The sequence below is a fragment of the Colletes gigas genome, unplaced genomic scaffold, assembly GCF_013123115.1.
Source record: "Colletes gigas isolate AHSC1104 unplaced genomic scaffold, ASM1312311v1 Colletes_gigas_Sc00011, whole genome shotgun sequence".
Classification (NCBI taxonomy): domain Eukaryota; kingdom Metazoa; phylum Arthropoda; class Insecta; order Hymenoptera; family Colletidae; genus Colletes; species Colletes gigas.
The window spans coordinates 8,563,226-8,584,159 of NW_025106640.1; the positions used below are offsets into that span (position 1 = coordinate 8,563,226).

At 47.1% G+C, this 20,934-nt stretch overlaps 1 protein-coding gene across 2 annotated transcripts in view; it reads left to right on the forward strand.

The window, feature by feature from the left end:
- The first annotated feature begins 375 nt into the window (after nucleotides 1-375).
- LOC122398547 (proto-oncogene tyrosine-protein kinase receptor Ret) overlaps nucleotides 376-20,934 on the forward strand; it is a 28,024-nt gene continuing 7,465 nt past the window's right edge. For both annotated transcript variants that reach the window (XM_043398532.1, XM_043398533.1), the window contains exons 1-9: nucleotides 376-1,007; nucleotides 14,365-14,583; nucleotides 14,646-14,776; nucleotides 15,171-15,306; nucleotides 15,631-15,884; nucleotides 18,173-18,338; nucleotides 18,635-18,732; nucleotides 20,025-20,305; nucleotides 20,608-20,790. In XM_043398532.1, coding sequence (XP_043254467.1) covers nucleotides 956-1,007; nucleotides 14,365-14,583; nucleotides 14,646-14,776; nucleotides 15,171-15,306; nucleotides 15,631-15,884; nucleotides 18,173-18,338; nucleotides 18,635-18,732; nucleotides 20,025-20,305; nucleotides 20,608-20,790 — 1,520 coding nt within the window. In that variant the 5' untranslated portion in view covers nucleotides 376-955. The remainder of the gene's footprint in view (nucleotides 1,008-14,364; nucleotides 14,584-14,645; nucleotides 14,777-15,170; nucleotides 15,307-15,630; nucleotides 15,885-18,172; nucleotides 18,339-18,634; nucleotides 18,733-20,024; nucleotides 20,306-20,607; nucleotides 20,791-20,934) is intronic.

Genomic DNA, 20,934 nt, shown 5'->3' on the forward strand with positions numbered 1-20,934 from the left:
AAATTAATGAGAATCGTAAACTTTGAGGTGTTGCGTTCGCAAGAGTTCTGTCCTGAAATTTCTGTAGAGAGGAATTGGAAAGGTGATCGATTCGGCATGGAATGGTCCGAAGATAAAACGTTGATCGCGTTAGGGAGCCGCGTAAAGGAATAATTAGAAGGAGAGGCGCGTGGCAGAGGAGGTTTCTAAGGGTCGCACCTATTCCCTTATTCCCCTATTCCCCGAACGAGCCGATCGCGGGGAGAATCCCTTCGTTTGGGCCGCGTGTGCGGGGGTGCGCACGCGTGTGGACGCGCACGCGCTGAAAATTGTCTGATAACGGCGGGCGTCCCGACGTCCTCAGTGTTGGCTGCAACGCCGTAACGTCGGTACGCGTCCACCGACCCCTCTTCACCGTTCACCATACGAGCGTTTCTCACCTGCGAGGCTCCTGACCGATCGATCGCCACAGGATGAAATACCGATTTACCGTAGACGCGATACTCGCGACTGCGAAACCCTCGTCGTTTCAGCGCCTCGCGACACCGACCAGCCCTTCGGGGTCGAACGATAACACGTTCGCCGAATAGTCGAAACACTGGAACTCGAGGACCACGAAAGATCAAAAGCTAAACGTGAATTCGCGCGATCGACGCGTAAGAGTAATAAGACAGGGGGTGTTCGAGCCTGTTGTTCGCTGTGCTTTCGTACAATTTGCCCCGAGTCGGTCGAGATGCGCGCCACTTCGCGGGAAGAAAACAGCCCCTTTCCGAGTTAACGCGCGCGGCGATCGTCGCTCGCGGATGCTCGGGAAACGTGCACCGCGCGATTAAACGCTGCTAGTGGAACGATCGACGATCGATAACGAAAAGAGGAGAAAAAAGAACGCCGGGAAGTCGGGTCCGCGCGATCCACGATGCGGACACAGTGACGCGATCGCGATCCTGGTGAATCCGAAGACCGGCCGACATCGAAGATGATGCTTCTTCTGCTATTGTCGTTGCTACCTTTACGGGCACCTGCTTCCGGTGAGTCGATACTTTCGATACAACGGCTATTTCTACCGTGATTCGATGAACCCCGAAACGATGGGACTCGCGGTACCGATACGTTCGCCGCGGTTTCGTTGCGCAAAGTCACGCCATCCAGTCCGTGGGTAATTAACGCGGCTTAGCATTGTATGCTAAACTTCGCGTGCACGATGAACTCGAGCCAGTATTGTCAACCGCGATCGCGAATTCGCGTACCGTCGAAAATTGGAGCGCAGAAATCGTGCCCCGGCGAGTTTCGAAATGGGGTCTTCGAACGCGTTTATAGGGATCCTCGAGAGAAACATTAGACATTGTATGCTTTTCATAATGTTTTGTTATTGACGCGTCGACCCACGTGCGAATTAGAACTGTTTTTACCTAACAAATGTCGTTTGTAACGAATGTAGTTGTAAATCGATTAGTTTATTTAACTGGTGGAGTTGGCTGGAAGTTTAAAATTGTATTTAAAAAAATATGGAGTTGGTTCTGGTCCAGAGGAATCGTTAAAATTTTTCTTGGTGGATGGAGGAGCGCGCGGAGAGATGAAATTTGAGAGACACTGGCGCCCTAGGATTTGCAACAGCTAATCCTCGTGTTTCCACGAAGGCTCTTTGTTTTTCTACGGTGAACATTAACGATCCGCTCCCCGAAAACGAAATTTAAATTCACGGAAATGAAAATTAACTCCCCCGGAAACTAACGTTATAATTGCAGCTAGTACGACGTAGACGAATAATAATTTTGTTAAGGGTGTTGAGACTTTTATATATGTAACGTTGCTTCTGTATGCTAAGTGCCATACTATAAGGTTGTCCCATAATAGTTTCCCAAATAATAGTTTCTGTACGAACTTGATAATCTTACAACCCTTAAGACGACCTGGGATCCATTAGGGATCTCAATCCCATTACTTCGTTAATACCTCATTGATTCGATCGAATTAATACTTGCTATTTTGGGTAATCCTCTCTTTTAATCTCTTTAATCCTGTACAGCGATTACGCGTTTCGAAATTATCTGAAATTGAATGCAATTGAATACTTTGATCCTGGAATCGGTTAGCGATCACACTAGGGATTGATAAGAATCAGAGAAATCATTGCCCCCCTCCCCCGCTTTATAATACGCTTTAATCTACTGCACGAAATGCTAGTTACCTCATTTAGAGTAGGCCTCTATTTATGGTTTCCTACATATTTTACGGAGGAAGTGATTTCGGAGAGAGTGCAATATAAATTTTTAAGATTTCCATCGCATAAAGTACGTGGTATTATGATTACGATCCTAAATCTGAATTGCAACATTTAAATCGATTGGATCCAATTCGACGACGTAAACAGAAAACTATTTAATTTGCACGTGCTTTGTTTTCGATGCAATCAGAAACAGCTGACACGGAGCTTTTCGCGCGCCAAACGACACAAAATCTAGTCCATCGTTTCGAGATTAACTCGTTCGGCGTGATCGATCCATAAATTTTCGCACAAGCCGCTACGATTCCATCGAGAGGTGCACAAAAACGATACGATATATATCGCAACCTTTTAGAACAAAATACAGAACAAATCCCCGCGATAAATTTCCCGGCAAATGGAAAACATCCCTAACCGAATCTATCGGTCTAATTTCTTTAACGAACCATCCCATTATTTATTTCCGATATATTAAACAGCTGTACGATTTTCCCTGGAATTCCAGAGTTAATTAATCTCTATGCACCAACCGTAATGTCAAGGAAACTCTGTACGCGTTAAGACTTATCGTACAGCTCGTGGCAAATCCAGCTGTATAAATTCTACGTACGAGAACGCTAATGGTTTTCGCGATAAGTTAAACCGTTTTGTAGAATCGTTACGCCCTTTTAATCCTTTAACGACCAAGGACCTTTATTGGGGCGGAAAGAAATGTGTTTGGAGCGCAGTTGATTCAAGAATCTGTCCAAAAAATACCACGCGTTTATTTATGGATCGTCGATCTTTCGCGAGAACCTCCGAGTTTGACAGTGACGGAGAAAAATGATATTTAGTGAAAAAAATATACATAAATCCGAATTCCTGGTGTGATCGATGCTCGGCATTTCTTCCGGGAATCGTTTCTCGGTCAAATTTTGAACCAAACGGGCCCACGCGAAGGTTGAAACGACGATGACATTCGCACTTGACCGTAATCAGAAAACGCGATATCGCGATGTCGCGTGCAACCTCGGTCTCGCGTGATTCCAATGCAAGGCTTAAAATCGATACTGCCCTTTGGTCGAGTTTACACGTTCGCGCGGTACCTTTTCGAGCGATCGTTCTCGTAAGAAAAGGTAAGGTGATCGCACCCATCGATCGATCAACGTAAAACGTAAAATTCGAAGCAGATTCGAATTTTGCCGCCGTCCCGCGCGACCCAAATGTCCACCGGTCAACAGTATCGCGAACATAATTACAGCTTCGGGGAATAAACACCGGTCGGCGGTGAATTCATTAACGCACCGTAGTTCGAGCTGGATTAATTACGAAATTTTTTAAGTGCGTGCGTACGCGTTGGTATCTCGTGGAAACATGAAAAAAAAAACATGCAAACCGACAATTTAATAGCAGGAAAACACGCGAGCGTAACGGATCGCGTTGACTATGCCTGACTAGTCCAAGGATCCATTTCACCGATCGATCGCGGAAAGGCTCTCGTCCTTCGCTGGATGGAATTTCGTTTTCGTTTCTCAACTGGAAGTTTGTTTACTTTTGCAATGTCGCGCGATAGAAATACAGCGTTGAGCCCTTATCGCGGTAATTCTACGGGGAATCTTATAATTTCGTGGTCGCATCTGTCGCTCGGAGAGCGGGTAAAGGGCGATAAAATTGAAAAGAGTAAAAACGTGTCGATTGTGGCGCGAAACCCGTGGTGTTTGCGGACGCGTCGCATGCGGCGGGCCCCCGTTTGCTGTTCGGGGTACAATGGTTCTCTTTGTCGAGGGAGAGAATGCGACGAAAGCGAGGATTCGATCGGGTTGAGTTCCGAGCAACGCGAACGCGACACCTTTATCGGTCGTTTGCAAGAACGGTTCTCCATTCGCGTGCAAATTCTCGGCCGGGGTGGAGAATAAAAAAAAAAGTCGATCGACTACGTTCGCGTTACACAATACACCGACGCTGGATAGCGGCGGGCACGACACGCTCGAATCACGAGTTCACCGTACACACGGTCGATAAAACCAACGAGGGACAGGAACTAACGTCGATCACGGGACCCGTTGCTTGCCTACGATTAACATCCGTTCGCGCCCGCATTCGTTCGCGCCGAATAATTACCAAGTCCCATCTCCAGACAGCGGATCTCGCTTTCGCGGCCCTCCGCCAACTCAAATGCCATCCAATCGCGTCCATTTACCAACTCTAATTACGAATTTCATCGATGGATACACCCCCGATCGTTGATCTTTGATCGCCATTTGGGGAAACCATTGCCTGGGTTTTCTTTGTAAATTAATGAATTTATAAACAGTGTTGCGTCCGTTCGTTCGAGCTAAATAATCGTGTAACGTAAACGCGTTTTGGAACTTCGTTAAAACCGTAATGAAAATTCTTGCCGCGAGAAATTTCTATTAACGAGTGTTGTGTGCTAAAATATCAAATTACAACGATACCTTTCGTAGTTTCGCGGAAGCCAACCGTAACGAGAACTTTCGTTAACTTTTTCACGGGCATTCTCATTTCCATCGTTACCTCGTTTGTTTGAATTTTGCTCGATTACCGGAGGTGTTTTTTCTAACAAACGACCTCCGTATTCGGGGGAATATTCCGGTCATCGTTATCCTGCTCGTCGCCGAATCTCGTTGCTATCGAAACGATAAGATAGAAACCGATTTCAAGTTTGTAAAATAGCCTCTTGGTCGAGGCAAGAGGTAGCCCGTAAGGTCCGCGAGCGGTGAAATACGAACGTCAAACATTGCGTGCAGCCCCGAAATCGTTAATCAAGACGGGTCTTAAAAGCAACCCTCGCCCTTACTGCAACTACCGATTCGTAATCAGGAGAGAGGGGCGAGAGAGAAAGAGAGAGAACGAGGAGAGTTCGTGCATTATGCGCGGCTGCGGACGCACGCGGTTCAACTAGCCTGACCGAAGGGAATCGATCCTTGCGTTACCTGCGAACGTCTTGAAGCATCGATAGAAAACGTTAGCTTCGTTTCCAAAGTATAAGAATCCACAATTTGCTCCCCGTTCTATAATAAGCAGAAAGTTACATCGGGGGACGTACAGCATATGTGTCTAAAATGTGTCCTCTATAAATCATCCGATCTCCTTCAGCCAAAGGGACTAATAGTATCTTTCAAGCATCCCCTAAGGATTACCACCCTCGGGGAGAGAACTATGAGCATATTCTTCTCTAGAAACCATTCAATGGTCGTATAACGAGCCGACTGTTCTTCTACGCGTGACAGAGAAAAGAATTAGGCATCTTTCGAGTCTCTGAATATAGGTATACATAACTTTTTAACGAAGCGTCAATCAACGAATTAGGTACTTATTTCGATCTCTGGAATTTGCCATTAAAATTTTTCCCAGAAGTGGCCGAACGCCCTGTATGTTGGACGAATTATTGGAAAAAGATGGTCCATTAGGTGTGCACGATGGTGCATCGTCCTATTTCGACGGAATAGCCCAATAATTCTTGCACGAACGATTTCTTACAGACCGATAGGTCCTGCAGGACCTATTACCTGGTCTTTCCTTGGAACCAAAGCCACAGGACTTTTATTTTTCGGGTCCATATATGCTAAATATACGTATGTTCGAAAGGTTAAGAAACTTTGACACGAGCCAATTCTATCATCGACCAGTCGTCTATATTCTTCTGTCAAATCATAAACAATATCCAATGGGAACGTGTTGGCAATAATTAGTCGAACGAATTATTAAAAGAAGTTACTAACGCATTGACAAAATACCTGAAACGGTAAGAAGATTGAGAAGCTCTGCCGCAGGACGTCTGCATACTCGTATTTAGGTCGAATGTGGTTATTTCGAGCAGTTTCGGCAATGATAAGCACGAGGGTCATTCAATAAGAAAAGATCAACCGTAGTTAAAAAAAATCTCTGTATAAAAGGTACGATACACATCTCTGTCGCCAATTTAAAATAGCTATTTGACAATTACACCAGTTATTCGAGAATGACGAATCTTGGAAACTGAAATTCCATCCCGGATGCTCGAGCAACGTTTTATAAATCGTATAAATGAATACAGTCCGTTCTAGTCACGTTTTCTATTTCGATTTCTCCGCGGATATCCTGTATCGCTATTTCGTACCTGTTTCCGTTCGTTCTTGACCGCGTCCAAACTAAACGTCTCTCGAAACGAAAACCAATTCAGTGCTGGCAAAATCGATTCGACGTTCTTGGAAAGCTCTTGCGCTTCTATCGACGGCGCTTTAATTTAATTTGATTTATTTGCTCGGTACAAACGTCTCAACTCGTTGATAGCGCAATACGTTAATGAATCGAAACGATTGCGTTCACCGTAAAGTTCCTAAAATTACCAACGACTGCCAGGGTAAAATCCATTTCCCGCGGAATATCGGGACAGGTAATCGGTCGATTAATTAGTTTACGTACAAAGAGTAGGCGAGCCTACGACGTTGCTCGAGAGTCAATAACCCGAGGTGCGACTGTATGGGATCGTAATTATGGCGATACGCGGACGTGGTAGGAAACAAACCGTGTAAATCTGTGCTGCGGTGTTGTGGACATTCGAACTATAATTATGAGCGTGAAAATGATCCATGGAAATCAGCAAATTTCATATTATATTATGGAGTACGTGGCAAATAAAGCTACTCTCCAGGCAAATTTACGAAGGGTTGAAACTCTGTTAAGGGTTGCGTCTTGCGCTCGCCTCGAGAGAAAGGACATTTCGGTAGATCGTAAACGTTTTCCCCGAGCATCGTGGGCAAATCGTATCGACCGTATCCTCGTGTTTGCCGTTCACGTTTCGCCCGATAGGTATACATACGTACACATACGCCAACGTACGCTGTAAGCCAGTTCGTCGATTCGTTGCCTCCGAGAACGACGCTCTCCCGACAATGAGCGTAATCCCGACGGCACATTTTTCCCCCCTAGCTTTTGTTCTCCACTGTCGTGGCGCTATTTTAATCTTTTCCTGCGATACCTGCGCGCCGATCGGCCGTCGATCGTTCCCGGGGCCCCGTTGTTTATTTACTCGCGATACAATGCCGACGATTCTTGCCTCGTTCGCAAAGATATTTCGGTGTGCGCACTCGTTCCACCCTCCGTTACGCCCACCATACGAAAATGTACGCGATCTTAAACAACGGTTAATTAAGCTATTCGTACCAGGGGATGGGAATAAAATAATTTGGGTTTGCAACGTTCGAATCAGAGCGACCAGAAAATGAACAAATACCAAAATTGAATCAAAGTGTATCGTATGGATTCGCTGTCGTGGGTGATCTACAATTCAAATAAGCATCAATCAGCTTCCCCGCGCGCTGTTGACCGAACGCCCTTCATTTTACATCTCAAGTTTTATTTTACCGGCAAACTTGTTCTCCATTTTTTGGATAGAAATTGTAAAATTGTATGTTTTACGATACCTTCCCTTGAACTTTACAGACTACGAGTATACGCGCGAAGAAAAATGTTTTAAACAAATTGAAAGAGATTAGATCGCGAACGAAATGGTAAAGGGTCAAACACGATCGCTGTACGCGATACCGCCATGTTGGTTTTCCAGTTACAACGTAGATCATCCAATTTTGATAGTTTTCAAGGCTGTAAACGTTGTGAAATAAATGGCTTGTTACGACGACGTTCAATGTCGTTCGATTACTATTATCGTTGCAAGACAGTCTTGGATCGGTCGCGTGAATATCGTACCGGGTACGACAAATGAGGGTAATAAAAGGCGACGATGGTTAGGGGTGGAATCGCGATAAATTTGCGACATCCAATGCGAACTATAACGTTACGTGGCTCTTACGTTTTCCCGCATAATAGATTGTAACGATGTAATTTAATCTAAGGTTTCCTAGGAATAGCATTAGACGTATGTAGGTGAACCGACACCAATAACGACGATCCCACGGGGGTTCTCGGTTTGCCACACCCCATAACCCAAATACTAAAAACTACGAACGACCCGCTTTGTCAAACCTTCTTTTCAACGAGTTATCCATTGTCCCCGGAGAGCCGTACGATCGATTCGTTGATTCCTGCTTCGCAACAGTTTGCAAACGATCTCTCGATCCTCGCGAATTAAACTTTCCTATCGTTTAATCGCTGTTAACGCGACTAAAGAATTTAACTAACTTTAGCGTTTGTTGAAACGTTCCAAGAGGTGGACGTTGGACATGTTTCCCGTGTTTCGCGCGAGTCCTGGCACGCGTTCGTTTTTGGTTCGACGAAAGCGACGCCTTCAATAGAACTATTAACGTACGAATGCCTAATTTAAAAGTCTAAACGGAGTGGCTGGTGGAAAAGACGGGAACGACTGGCTCGTCGAAAGTAAGTTCGCGGTGGTTCCTCGCCGGTTGGACGTATTACGCGTATGCTAATGCCGAGCCTCTTAAAGCTGGCGTTAATTAAATGCAGATCCGACGAGCCACGAGCCTCGTTTTGCCTCTCGACGGAGACCACGGTATTCTTTGTTTCGAAAAGTCGCTTTAAAGACACTCGACGTGGCGCAGGAGATATTGCAACGCGACAATAGTTTCGACCTGAACAAAGACCGATGAGTTTCTGCGGACCGTGCTCGGAAATGCCTCGTATGTCGGCCGAATGGTCGAGCAGCGTCACTGGGAACTCGGAAGAACGCAAATCCGTCACCGCGGATTAGGGATCATCGATCAACTGTGCCAAAGCTCGCATCGATACACGCGATATTACTAGGAATATGGACCGCATTACGATCAATAACATTCGCTGGGGGGGGCGTAATGAGTCATTTATTATTTCCCTTTGACGATCTAGACCAAACGTTTGCGACTGTCTTCGAAATTATCGAAACAGAATGATCTGAATTATTGAACCAAGTTATTTTATTTCCTGGTCAATGATCACTTTAAAGTTCACTTTAAATAAAAATTGAATGTTTTAAAATTGCTGCGAGTTTCTTGGACGTGAAATTATAATACACCGTGGTCGATCGGCGAGGGAACGAATGGCCGTAAAAAGGAAAATGAACCGTCTCGGTTTGTCCGTCCAGTGTATCGTTTGCACGTTGCATCCGCAACATTATAACGCGGGATCTATGTATACCGAGCAAACAGTGCGTCGAACGACATGCGGTTGACCCTTGTCAACATCGCTTAGCTACGTATTCGTCGCGCGGGATATAACCACCGATCGAACCACCGCCATACGAGCCTCGTTAATGAGAACACAACTGCGCAAATGTTTCTTCGACGTTAAGTTGTCCGTAATTCGATCGTACTAAAGGACCTTCGTCTTACGGTAAGAAAAAAAATTGTACGCGGTCGGACAGTGGAATGACTCGTACAAAGAATCATGCACGAACGGAGCAAATCGTAGGAGAAGATCAATGCTTGTCAGACAGTTTGCTTCTATGGAATAAACGTGGTGAAACGACGGCGAAATTCAACGTTTTCGTATCCGATAGACGAAAAATGATGCGACGTAAAGGGAGCCAAGTTCTTGGAATAAAAAATTCAAGACTCATCGCGGAGCGCGATAATGGAAATTGGATTCGAGGGAGAGCGGGAAAATGGGTGGATTTTTACGTATTAGATTTCGTGACGGCTTATTCGGTAACGAGACGAGGGGTGAGAATTTGTTATTTTTTTTTAATGTACTGTTTAAAGAGACTTTCGTTTCGCAAGATTCGATCGATCGACGAAGCCTCCGGGGATCAGCTTCTTAAAAAGTAGGCCATGTTTACCGCGACTTTGATTAAGCGCCTGACACCTTATTGCCAGTAAAACTGCCCCGATATGTTTGTTCTGCGGTCTCGAGGCAAACTCATCCAAACGCCAATAATAGAGCATATAAGGGTGAATTAAAGAAGCGTTCGATATCCCGTCTCGGTAGATTTGCATGGGCAATGAGATCGTACGCGAACCCTGAGCGTTTCAGAAACAGAAACCACGCTGACAAATAGCAGGAGTTTGCCAGGGATGTTAAGGTAGCCACGCGAGCGTTGACGGACAGTTTTAGGCGAGCTCGTCGAGGCAATAAAAATCACCGAAGATTTTAAGAAGGTCGTAAGTTCGTTGTTACGGCGCTTAACAGTTGGTCGGATCTTTCGCCGGGGTGTCGAAGTAACCTAAATATAGTGAAGCTATTTCCGAATTCGGCGCGGCCGTAAAACGCGCGTCGGTCATCGAGGAAAAGGGAGGAAAAGGTAAGAAATGGGGAAAGGAGGAAACTGGAAGATAATTTAAGGAACGACAGCGAACGCACGCCGTTATTTATCGATGCCACATGCGCGCAGGTGTCCATGCCTGCCCGATGATCTATCCTCGAGCTTCCTCCGACCCGCAAGTGTTATTAATCGTCAAGAAACACGGGATACAATTTGTACACGTGTGGTTCGACCAAACAAGTACAATGTTTCTTGGACTCTGGTCACACACTTTGTTCGGTTACCCGGGAAAAATGAAATAAAGAGAGAGAGACAAAATCGTCGTTTTGTTTGGTAGAAAAGCGGTTCTAGAGATCGATCTCCTAAAATTCCTATCCACTCATTCACGGGAAATCCCTCTCGATGCCCTGATTCAATAATTGCGCGAGGGTTTTCGTCTGAAGGTAGCTATTATGAAAATTCAAAATCCTGCTTATGGTAAACCCAGCTTCGGTGGAGAGCGTTCCGAGAAGGAAGTCTGGGTTTAAATTGCGCTTTGTCGACAGTCGTTGGCAAAATACTAATCTTTATAGATCGTCGAGGGGTTTGAGGGCTTCCACAAAGGGGACGATACTAGGAAATTAGCCGAGACTCGTTTATTCGTGGAACAAGACATTTTAAAAAATGAATTTCGTAACGGTGGGCCAGATTCGAAATTTATTGAAATGTTTTCGAGGAGGTTGCCGACCCTCGGAGTGCGGGAACGCGAATTGCTCGAAGGCGAGAAAAGGAGGAACTCGAGGGAGTAAATTATACCGTGGCGTTGTGTCGGGCCTCGATGGCGAATCAATTTACACGACGAGCGGCAAGGATCCACCGGGAAACACTGTCCGCGCGTCCGAGTTAGGGTTGCTCCCGTCGTCTGCGTTGGTCTAGCCCCGTTCCCGACCCTAAACGCGGAAGGTCCTTGGAGAGGGCTGCGCCTCGAGAGTTGTATGGCTGCGCATATCGTATTCACGGTCTCTGTTTTCGGGAATTGTAACTCGATGTACGAATAGGGTTTCCAGGTGCAACGATCTCGTGCCTGCGCACCTAAAGCGCTGTTCCCTGTTTTCCTGCCCGTCGTCCCGCTCTTATCCTAAATGATTAGATTGATACCACGTGTCAGCACGATGGTCAAACTCGATACCAAAATATTCAACGATAATAGCTGGTAAAAACGGAGTATTGGATAATACATTTTTAATCGGCTGTTCCTTGTGATCGACACCCGTCCACGGTGTTAGTTAAATATTAAACTTGAAATTCTACGAAGTTTAATTAGCTGGAAGCCCGCTCCAGGAATCGTATAATTAAATCGAACGAAAGACAATAAATATCGCAGACGCGTTACAAAAAGCAGACGACACGATGTAACGAATCGATTTATCTTTTTTTCACTGCAATTTTTTGTTACAGATATTTCAAACTTATAATGAAAATTGTATCGCAACGATAATCGATAGTGCGATCTTTCGTTTACGATTTATAGTTTGCCACGATCGAAGGGCTGGATCTCCGATCCAGTTTACCGGTGGAAGTCGCGTACCGCGTAATGGCTGGATTAATAAATCCAGGGAAGGTGTGGGTTATAATTTTCCAGGTTCGTCGTCGATTCTTGACGTTTAACGGCCGACAGGGACGATAAAGCGGGATCACGGAAAGCGTTTAGGGTGGTTCGCGCGCGCGTCGTGAGTCTGGTTGGTCTTCGGGGCCGAATGCGTTCGATATCGCGAAATTAATAGTCCGTTGTTGTCTTTAGCCCCGTTTATAGGGGCTGGAAACGTCTCTTCTGGATCTCTAACGTTAACGGCTCGTCGATAATAACGGTTCGAGGGAGCACCGGGGAAAAAGGGACTCTCGCTAGAGTTCGTTTCTAAGCATCGTCGACTAATAATAGAAACGGCACGGTACTCGAGCCTCGCTAGTCGAATCTCGCGATCTTTCCAGCCCCGAGTCTGCTCGTAAATATGCAAATAACGCGGGGCGCTTAGCACGCGAAGAACTCCGTTCGCGTACACGGCAACCCATAACCGAGATCGTATTAACGTGCCTGGAGAGCCCGTGTATGGGGTACGCAACGCGTCGAGAGATACTTTCGATTTAACTCGACTTTCGCGTGACCGACGTCCCGCCGCTGCACGCTTTTCACCCCCGCCGACGACGACGGTCTCCGTTGCTCGCCAACCTCGCCCTATCCCTCGAAAAAATCCACCCGAAATATCTTCGTTCCCGGGAAGCCCTTTTCACCAAATACGCCCGTTCGCTCGTAAACTCGCTTAAATGCAGTCGAATCATCTGGGATGGCTCTCGACGACCGGAGCACCCTTATCTTCCTCTCCCTTTCGGGGTCTCTGTTCCCTACCCCGCGACTCGCAATAACCGCACGCGGGCGAAAATATCGATGTCTTCGGGCGCGCCTCGTCTGGGACAACGTATCCCTCCACGTTCGATTTCAAACGTTCGAGACGCGAGAACAAAACGGTGTCGACCGGTAAACGAAACTTCTCTTTTCAAAAGAGTAGTATTTATAGTCTGTCGTCACGTGTCAAGGTCTGTTTCAAGCTGTGTTTAAAAAGCTCGATGGTTAAGAACCGCCATAGTGTGCTCTGTCTTCCATAAAACTGTTGGCGCCATCGATCATGCTATTCTTATTAGCAAGTTACGCGCCATCCGCTTTGGGGGTTGAAACTAAGTTGGTCGGAATGTGCGCGATGACAGATGACTTTGAGGATACGTACCAATTTTTCTAAAATATTTAAAAAATCTAGAAAATATGTAAAGCCGTTCGAGGGAATAAGACGCGTCTTTTTAGCGCCCCAAGCTCGAAGCACCCCTTTAATACGCCGCGCGTAGAGATGTTTAAGCTAACCGGCGAAAACTACCCTCTGCACGCGAGCAAAATGTCGCGGGCAAGATCGAAATACGGAACGGCTGCACGCGATCGCGCGTTTTGGATCGATCGCGAGTTAACATTTCCCTGAAAGCATTTTTCCGTCGACGCATCGGTGTTGTAGCTGATCGAAACCCTCGACAGCGGTCCAAATCTCGTCGGGCGTATAATCCGCTCTGTAAATGGACGAACCGAGTTCGTGAAACAGCCGCGTGTAAAACCGTTCTCGCGATCTCTGCATAAATCGTCAACCGCCTTCTGAGTATCGATTAAACGTTCACCTTGACACAGGGTCGTTTCCACGAACCTGACCGTGCGTGAACCCGCGACGTTGAACTTTACACTTTAGACCGAGGCGAGACGACGTAAACGGTTTATTCCTGCGGATCGACCGAATCTTTTATTTTAAACTGGAGGACGTTTTCATTTTGAATAAATCAAAAATCGAAACTGGTATCCAGCTCATCCATTACTGGAGTACCAGAAAATGCGCAATCATTCTAGGGAAAAAACTGTTCTCGTTTATATCGTCGTTACGAGGCTCGTATACTGTATGCACCTGACATCGAGAACCGTAAAGTGCGATTCGTTCGAATGAAAAACGTGACCGGCGTAACAAACGGTCCTCCTTATCTTCCCGAAAAAGGCGTCTGTGGAGGCACCCGGTTATCTATTTCGCGAAAAGTTCCGCTCGCTTTAATCGATGTCGCGCGGCAGCGTCCTACGAAAACTTTTATCCGACATTTTCGTGACCGTCCTACGTGCTACATCACCGCGATTAAATTCGTGGAGCCGCATTATATTCGTTGTTAGCTGGGAGGTTCTTGCTTCCTGGGATTTTTGCATCAGCATAAAATTAAACGTCTGTTTGCGATTCCCCTATAACTACTTCTGCTCGATCCAAGTAAAATATTAGGTACGAGAAATACAAGCCACTTAATTTGTAAAAATATTAGGTATAAAGCTTTAAACGTGGGAAGCTCTGATCTAAGCATAAATTAGCAGGGTTGAGAAACGTTGTTTTAGGAGCGTTGTTTCGCGAGATACATTTCCATGGAAATTGCAGAGCAACACGCGTCGAAGATAGGCTTTAACCAGATGCACGTATGCTTGTTGCAGAATTGTACTTCCCACAGTCGGATCTGACCCTGAGGCTGCCATACTTGGCGCGGAACCATGAGAAATCATCCAACGTGAAACTGCTCGAGCTGAGGACGCTTCGAAACGACTCGATGGAATCGGAAAACGCGATCTATCGCGTCACCGTGCCACGCGAGGGGATCGTATCGATAGATCCGAAAACGAGAACTCTGTTGTTGCACGGTCCCCTGAAGGAAGGTAAGCTTTCGTCGGTTCTGTACCCTAGAACGGACCGTTATCGTACTTCGCTGGTTGCGTAGGCGGCCCCGGAAACGGCACGATCGTGATCCTGGCGAAGGAGGACGAGGCCAGCAACGAGGCTGTCCTGAAGATCGAAGTTCAGTCGATTCGCGTCGAGGGAAAGCAAATTAATTGCACGGAGTACGTTCAGGTAATTGCGCGAATTACGATCGTTGATAGAAATTCTTAACTTTCAGCAGTGACGTTCGCGTTAAAATCGTTTCGAGCTTCTTTAGAGACAATATGGTTTATACGGTGTGCTCTGTGGTGGATGATCTTCCGAGAAAAACATAAAAAAAATGAGAACACATAAAACTCTAACGCTAGTGGTTTTTCTCTGAAACTCTTGCGCGCTACTCGCGAGAGTAAAGATAAAAAATAAAGACCACCCGTTTTCTTCAACCGAGGGTCGATGGAGAATCATCCCTCGCAACTGGCCAAACTCAAATAAGCCGCTGAAGTTCTATAATTTGTATAAACAGTGTCCTTTTATACTACACCACATTTTCGAAGAAGATCGAAACGATTTGTTTCACTGGTTTCAGGATATGTGCTTCTGGAACTCGTCGAGATACAAGATCTACGAGAACCAACCGATCACGATGATCGGTAGCTTCGGGCCCGCGGCTTACGCGGACATTTGCCCCAAGTTTTACGTGACCGGGTACAAGCTGCTAAACGGTAAGCGTTAATTGGGAAGAAATTCCGAATATCCGAGTCCCGACGCTTTTCTTCCCGACGCGACGGCGAAGCTCGGCTCGCCGGAGTGAAAATTAATAATTCCGACGCCGCAGAACGGGCCGCGCGCATGTTATCCTATCCGCGGATCTCTGCAACGCATGATTAATTGACGACCTCGCTTGTCCGAGCGCGCGAACATATCGCTCGAAAATTTCCGCGAAATTTTCGTAGAAATTAGGCCAACCGTGGAAACGACCGGCCCATTGTTCGATGATAACATCAACTTTGCCTATAAAATACGTGAATGAAGGAATGAATTTCTAGGCACTGAGTATTTCCACGCGACGAACGACACGCTGTTCGCGAACGCTTCCCTGGACAGGGACGTGTTGGGTCCTCCGGGAGGACCAGGACCTCGCGTCAGCGTTCAGGTTCAGTGCATCGTGTGGGAGGAGACCACGGGTAAGCAGTACGCCCCGATAAAGGTCCTGGACGTGGAGATTCTGGATCAGGACGACAACGCGCCGATGGCCCAGGGAAACGATTCGATCGCCATTAATCTACGCGACTTCACCGCGGTGAGTAGAAGATGATCGCGTACGCGTTCGCGAATAGAATCGTACGGATCGATCCGCTCGCAACGGATAGACGAGATCGGACTTAATCAGCGGAGGGGCATTGTCCTCGCGATCGTTTCCGGCATTGTTTTGAATAGCGGACGTGAAAAGACGCGGAAACGGCGAAAGAATCTCCGAAGAACGGGTGAAAGGATCCGGGCGCGAGAAGGAAGAAAAAGCCTCCGGGGTCTGATCTTGATTAAGCCTCGGATCTCTTTTTCCTTCGGTCGTCTGTCTGTCTGTCTGTACAACCGGTCCCTTCCCTACGCAGCTTTTCACTCGTGTCTCGTCGCTCGCAGGTTTCGCGCGTTCGCCCTTTCCTCGCCGTTGATAAAAGGACGCCCGGTAACTCGCTAACGCGCTCTCGATGCCCCCGGGCCATTCGAATCGCGGCTCCCGAAACCGGTACAGTTGCAACCCCCACGCACGATATGGTTTTTGCGACCGATTTCGAGCTGGAACATCGATTCGCTGCCTTATGCGTGCACCAATTCGAATTGTCAGTAAAAAAATCACTGCTATGGCTATGAAATACACGTTGGACAACGTCCCAGAGGGCACAGTATCGAAGTTTTCAAAGTTCTGGAAACGCGAGAGTGTCTGGAGATCAACAGGCAAACTATTGCAAGATCGTTTTACCTCCCATAAAGAACGAAGGGGAATCGTTGGATGATACCCGGGATATTTTACAGGTCGTAACGTCGGAGGTTTGATAAAAGTAGCCAAAGTACTAAAGGAAGAAATGTATTTATCGATCCCGCGAAAGAATGCACTTCCACCCGCTCTAGGAATGCTCTTTTCCGTCTTGCAACCAAACGGCTAGAGTCCGTCGGGGATATTTAACAACACCGAAGAGACAAAAGAAGGCTGATAATTATAAATTGGCGACCTCGATCCGAGGGTCTCGACCCGATAGAGCTATTACGGGACGAACTCGGCCGAAAAGCGAAGCTTACGCAGAGAAAATTGCTTTTCAGCTTGCGCGACAAACCCCCTGAATTAACTGTCACGAATATGTTTTAATTGATCTTCTACGCGGCTCACCGCGGTCGATGGAACTCAAGTTCGCCATTAAATGCAACCTGCCGAGACACCGTCTTCGCAAATACTAATAAAGATTACAAGAATAATTAAATAACTCCTAAGTGGAGAGATGTCCAGGCTCGTTTGGCTGGCGGGAGCAATTTTCTTGGGAATGGTTCCCGATAACTGGCCGAGGAGGGAAATTTAATCCGTGGAAATTAAACTACAACGTTCTAGGAAGCAAGTTTTGTCTCGCCTGAAAGAGTTCTAGAAGCTGAAACGGTTATCAATATACAATAAACAAGGTGAAACTCGCCGGAGGATTAAATTTCTTTCATCCTATCGACCTGGCCGAGCCACGGCCGAGAAAATTCCTCGTACAGCCTCGCTTGGAGATCTACCTACTTGTTAATTATATTTGCAAGCTTTATTAGTATTTACAACCGTCGGCTATACATTCTGGTCCTCTTAAAAATTTAAAGAGGACGATCGTTGCACGATATTAACTATAATATCAGTTTCTAACCATCTTCGCTCGCTGGAGGTTCCAGTAGAAACATAAGTCGACGTAGGAGCATATTGACGCTAGTCGTCCGAGTGTTAACGGATTACGTTCCACCCTAATCCTAAGCGCCCACGATTAGTATTAACGCGGCCTTCGGCAGATGGGGCATTTACCAGGCAATACGTAATTCGGTCCTCTCGACGGACCTTGATCGGACACGTGCAAAAACGCTTCGAAACTTGGACGAATAAAAGAGGATCATAAAGGTTCTCGACGGGGAAGGAAAGCTCGCAGACGAATCGATCGGCGAACTTAGCGTATTCCTTGAACTAGCAGTTAGGAATAATTGCATTTCTGCCGCTGACGCGAACCGAGCAATATGGACTACATATTTGCATAAATGTTCCAACGAGAACTGTAAGGCACTCCTGCTCGTGAATCAAATTCAGATCCCGGTGCTTGTTTCGAAGATAATTCCCGCGATTTTTCTTACGACTAGGATAGCTAGAGCTTCTAGCATTTCCACCGCAATTGATTTTTAACGATCCATGAATATTCTACCTCGCCGATCTAGCGTAACCCCTTAATTCGTCGAGCACCGTTGCCCTTTCCGCGATATTCGATCGTAGGCTATTGTTGGGAAGTTCGTAGAAATTGTTTTAAACGCGGTCAAGAGTTACACGTGGGCGAGTCAGTGTTGGTGAGAGGTTTCGTTCGACAGGGCGACAAGCTGGTGGACGACAACATGTTGATCCTGCAGGACGCGGACACGGTGAGCAGTAATCGTTACGTGGTACGCATAATCGGGGACTCGCACGACGCCCTGAACGTCACCTACAATACTCTGCCGATCGACATCGGAGTCCCATACACGGCCATTTTTACGAGTAAGTCGCTTTTATTTGCTTAACGTCGACCAGCCAAAGACTTGCTAAATTTCTCGAGCGAAAATTAGACACGCGAGAACGTTGGGGGTATCATTACGCGGAAACGTAAAATTGGACACCGCGATGGGCACGCGAGATAAGAGCTTGAACAAAGAATCACGCATACGTGAGAGCGGTCGATAGCCATTAGTTGGCGGAGTCACATGTGCGCGACAATAGCAGCCGACAGAATGATAAAACGTTTTGTCTCCTGTGAATCTCTGCGGTTAAAACTATTCGTCCCCGTCCTGTTACAGGGATCTCCGCGAAAACCACTCTGCTGCCAAAGTCGCCTTATCGAGTGACGGTTCAGGTGAAGGACGTGTCTCTTCTCCCGGGCTACGGCGAGAACACGGTGAGTAAGGATACCCGTTATCTGTACGATCGTTCCCCTAAATGCCGCGTAACCGACGAGACTGCGAAACAATGATAGCCCCCGCGATTGTAAAACGTCGTGGACGGGCTAGCTGCGTAACGAACGATAGGAAGAACGACTCGCTGGGGGCAGATAACGCGCAAAAGAACGTCAGGTGGTTTCGACCGATCGACCATTGCCAAAAGCAACTCGGGAGATGAGAGTCATCGACGGAACCTGGAAGCCTCGACGAATCAATTACGAGTTTCCCTGGTCTCTTTTTCCCCTCGTTTCTGCTTTCAAAGAAAATCTCTCGAAGCGATGCGTCCGTTCCGCCGTAACCCTCCTCGAAAAGCCGAGCCACCCTCGATCCTCTCGCCACCCCCCGCGCGTGCCCCCCTCTCGAGCATCCACAAACGTTTCCCTGCCGATGGAAATATCGTTTCGAGTGCGCGGCGTCAAGTCGGTCGACCAGTCCGACCGGAACTCGACGAAATAATCCCAATAACGAAGAGGAGGCAATTAAACGCACCTTGCGCCGTTTGTTCGTCCGTATCCGTCGGCATAATCGCGGCTCGTTAAACAATTAGACAACGAGAGCTGCGGAGTCGGGTGGGCGAGGCGCGGTTTCAACCCCGGATTCCACGGACCCGGGTTAAACGGGAATTAATGGGATCGTTTCGCGCGAAAATCGCCCGATGGTCGTCGCGTGGGCGGAACCATCTTATTATCTCGTCGAACGAACTTCCGGCTCGAATATTTCCCTTCGCGCCCCCGAAAATTTTTTACCCTTTCGATCCTATTGTTCGCGTCCGTGGGGGTCGTCGATGCTACGGGGATTGATTGATAACTCGCGACGACAAGAACGCGTAGACTTTCGGTTAGCTTTGCAGCTTCGTTGCATAACGTCGTTTATCACGAGCTCGACTTCCGTGGACCAAGCAACGATCTTTGATAGAATTCTCAACGTTGAAAAGTTACCTCCGCACAATGAATTTACGATATTAACTGCTGAATTATTCAAATTTGAACTTTTATCGAGCCCCGTTAACGTCGACAATATTTTTCCAACACGTTCAGTAGAACGTGCTTAATCGTGCCAGACCCATGGGAGCTCGAGAGACCTCTCAAGTCGGGCTGAATTTTAATTGCTTCCGTTTCTTTGTTTAATTATTTTAATATTTATAATTTCTCGTCGAAGACGGTCCAATGTCTGGATCGAAGCTTCGTACGATCGATGTTTACGAAAGTACGGTCACGCGAATGGGTTAAAAAGGGGTTCGTGTCGTTAGTTGAACATCACGTTGACCTTCCACGGGCCGGAACACCGAACATCGACGTCGACGACGACGGTGTCGTCGGTATCGAGCAGACAGCAATTATCGTATCCTTCGAGCGTGAAAGTCGCTCGGCTGGCGTCTCGTTACTCGCGAGTCGCGAAACCGTCGAGCGAGCCGCACCCTTCTGTAAACTTCAGCATCCACGGCTCGAACGCATTCAACGTTACCCAGAAGGGGGGCATCGTCTACGTGGCCGACGAAAATCTGCTCAAGACGGAGCCACCGACGTTGCAGTAAGTCGCGCGAGCGATTTAAGGGGTCTTCTCGCTGGCGTTCCGAAAAATGCATCGTCTTGCAGAATTTTTTCCACGAAAATCGCGCGGCGGATCCTCCTAAAATTTTACACACAGCCTTGCGGATTACTTAACCGTAGGTCAGAATTTTTATGACTCGAAAATCTACGTACAACGATGTCTGTATATTTTTCAACGAGACGCGTACTTTTTTAAACTCTTTAGAGCAAGAAGACCTTTTAATCTCGCGACTGGGGAAGTTGACCGCGTTGTACGGACTTAACGATCGACCGATATTTCAGACTGAAGATCAAGTGGAGCGGTAGGGATCATTGGAAGAACATAAGGATCAACTTGACGACGGTGCAAGCCTCGAAGGACGACGGGTGCAATCACGTCGAGTTCGGACGATTGCATTCCTGCGCCATCGCGGAAACGCCGGAGGACTGCGAATCCAGCTGCGGTGTCGCCAGCGGACTTTTCAGGTATAACCCGTGCGTTCCCCCCTCCCCCCTATCCCCGTTCTATCCTGGCGAAACGTCTGCAACGCGAAAAATCCTCCTCTACGCTCCCGCGAGATTACTTTTCCACGACCAGCACGGAGTTTCGAAATTTCCCACCGGTTGTAA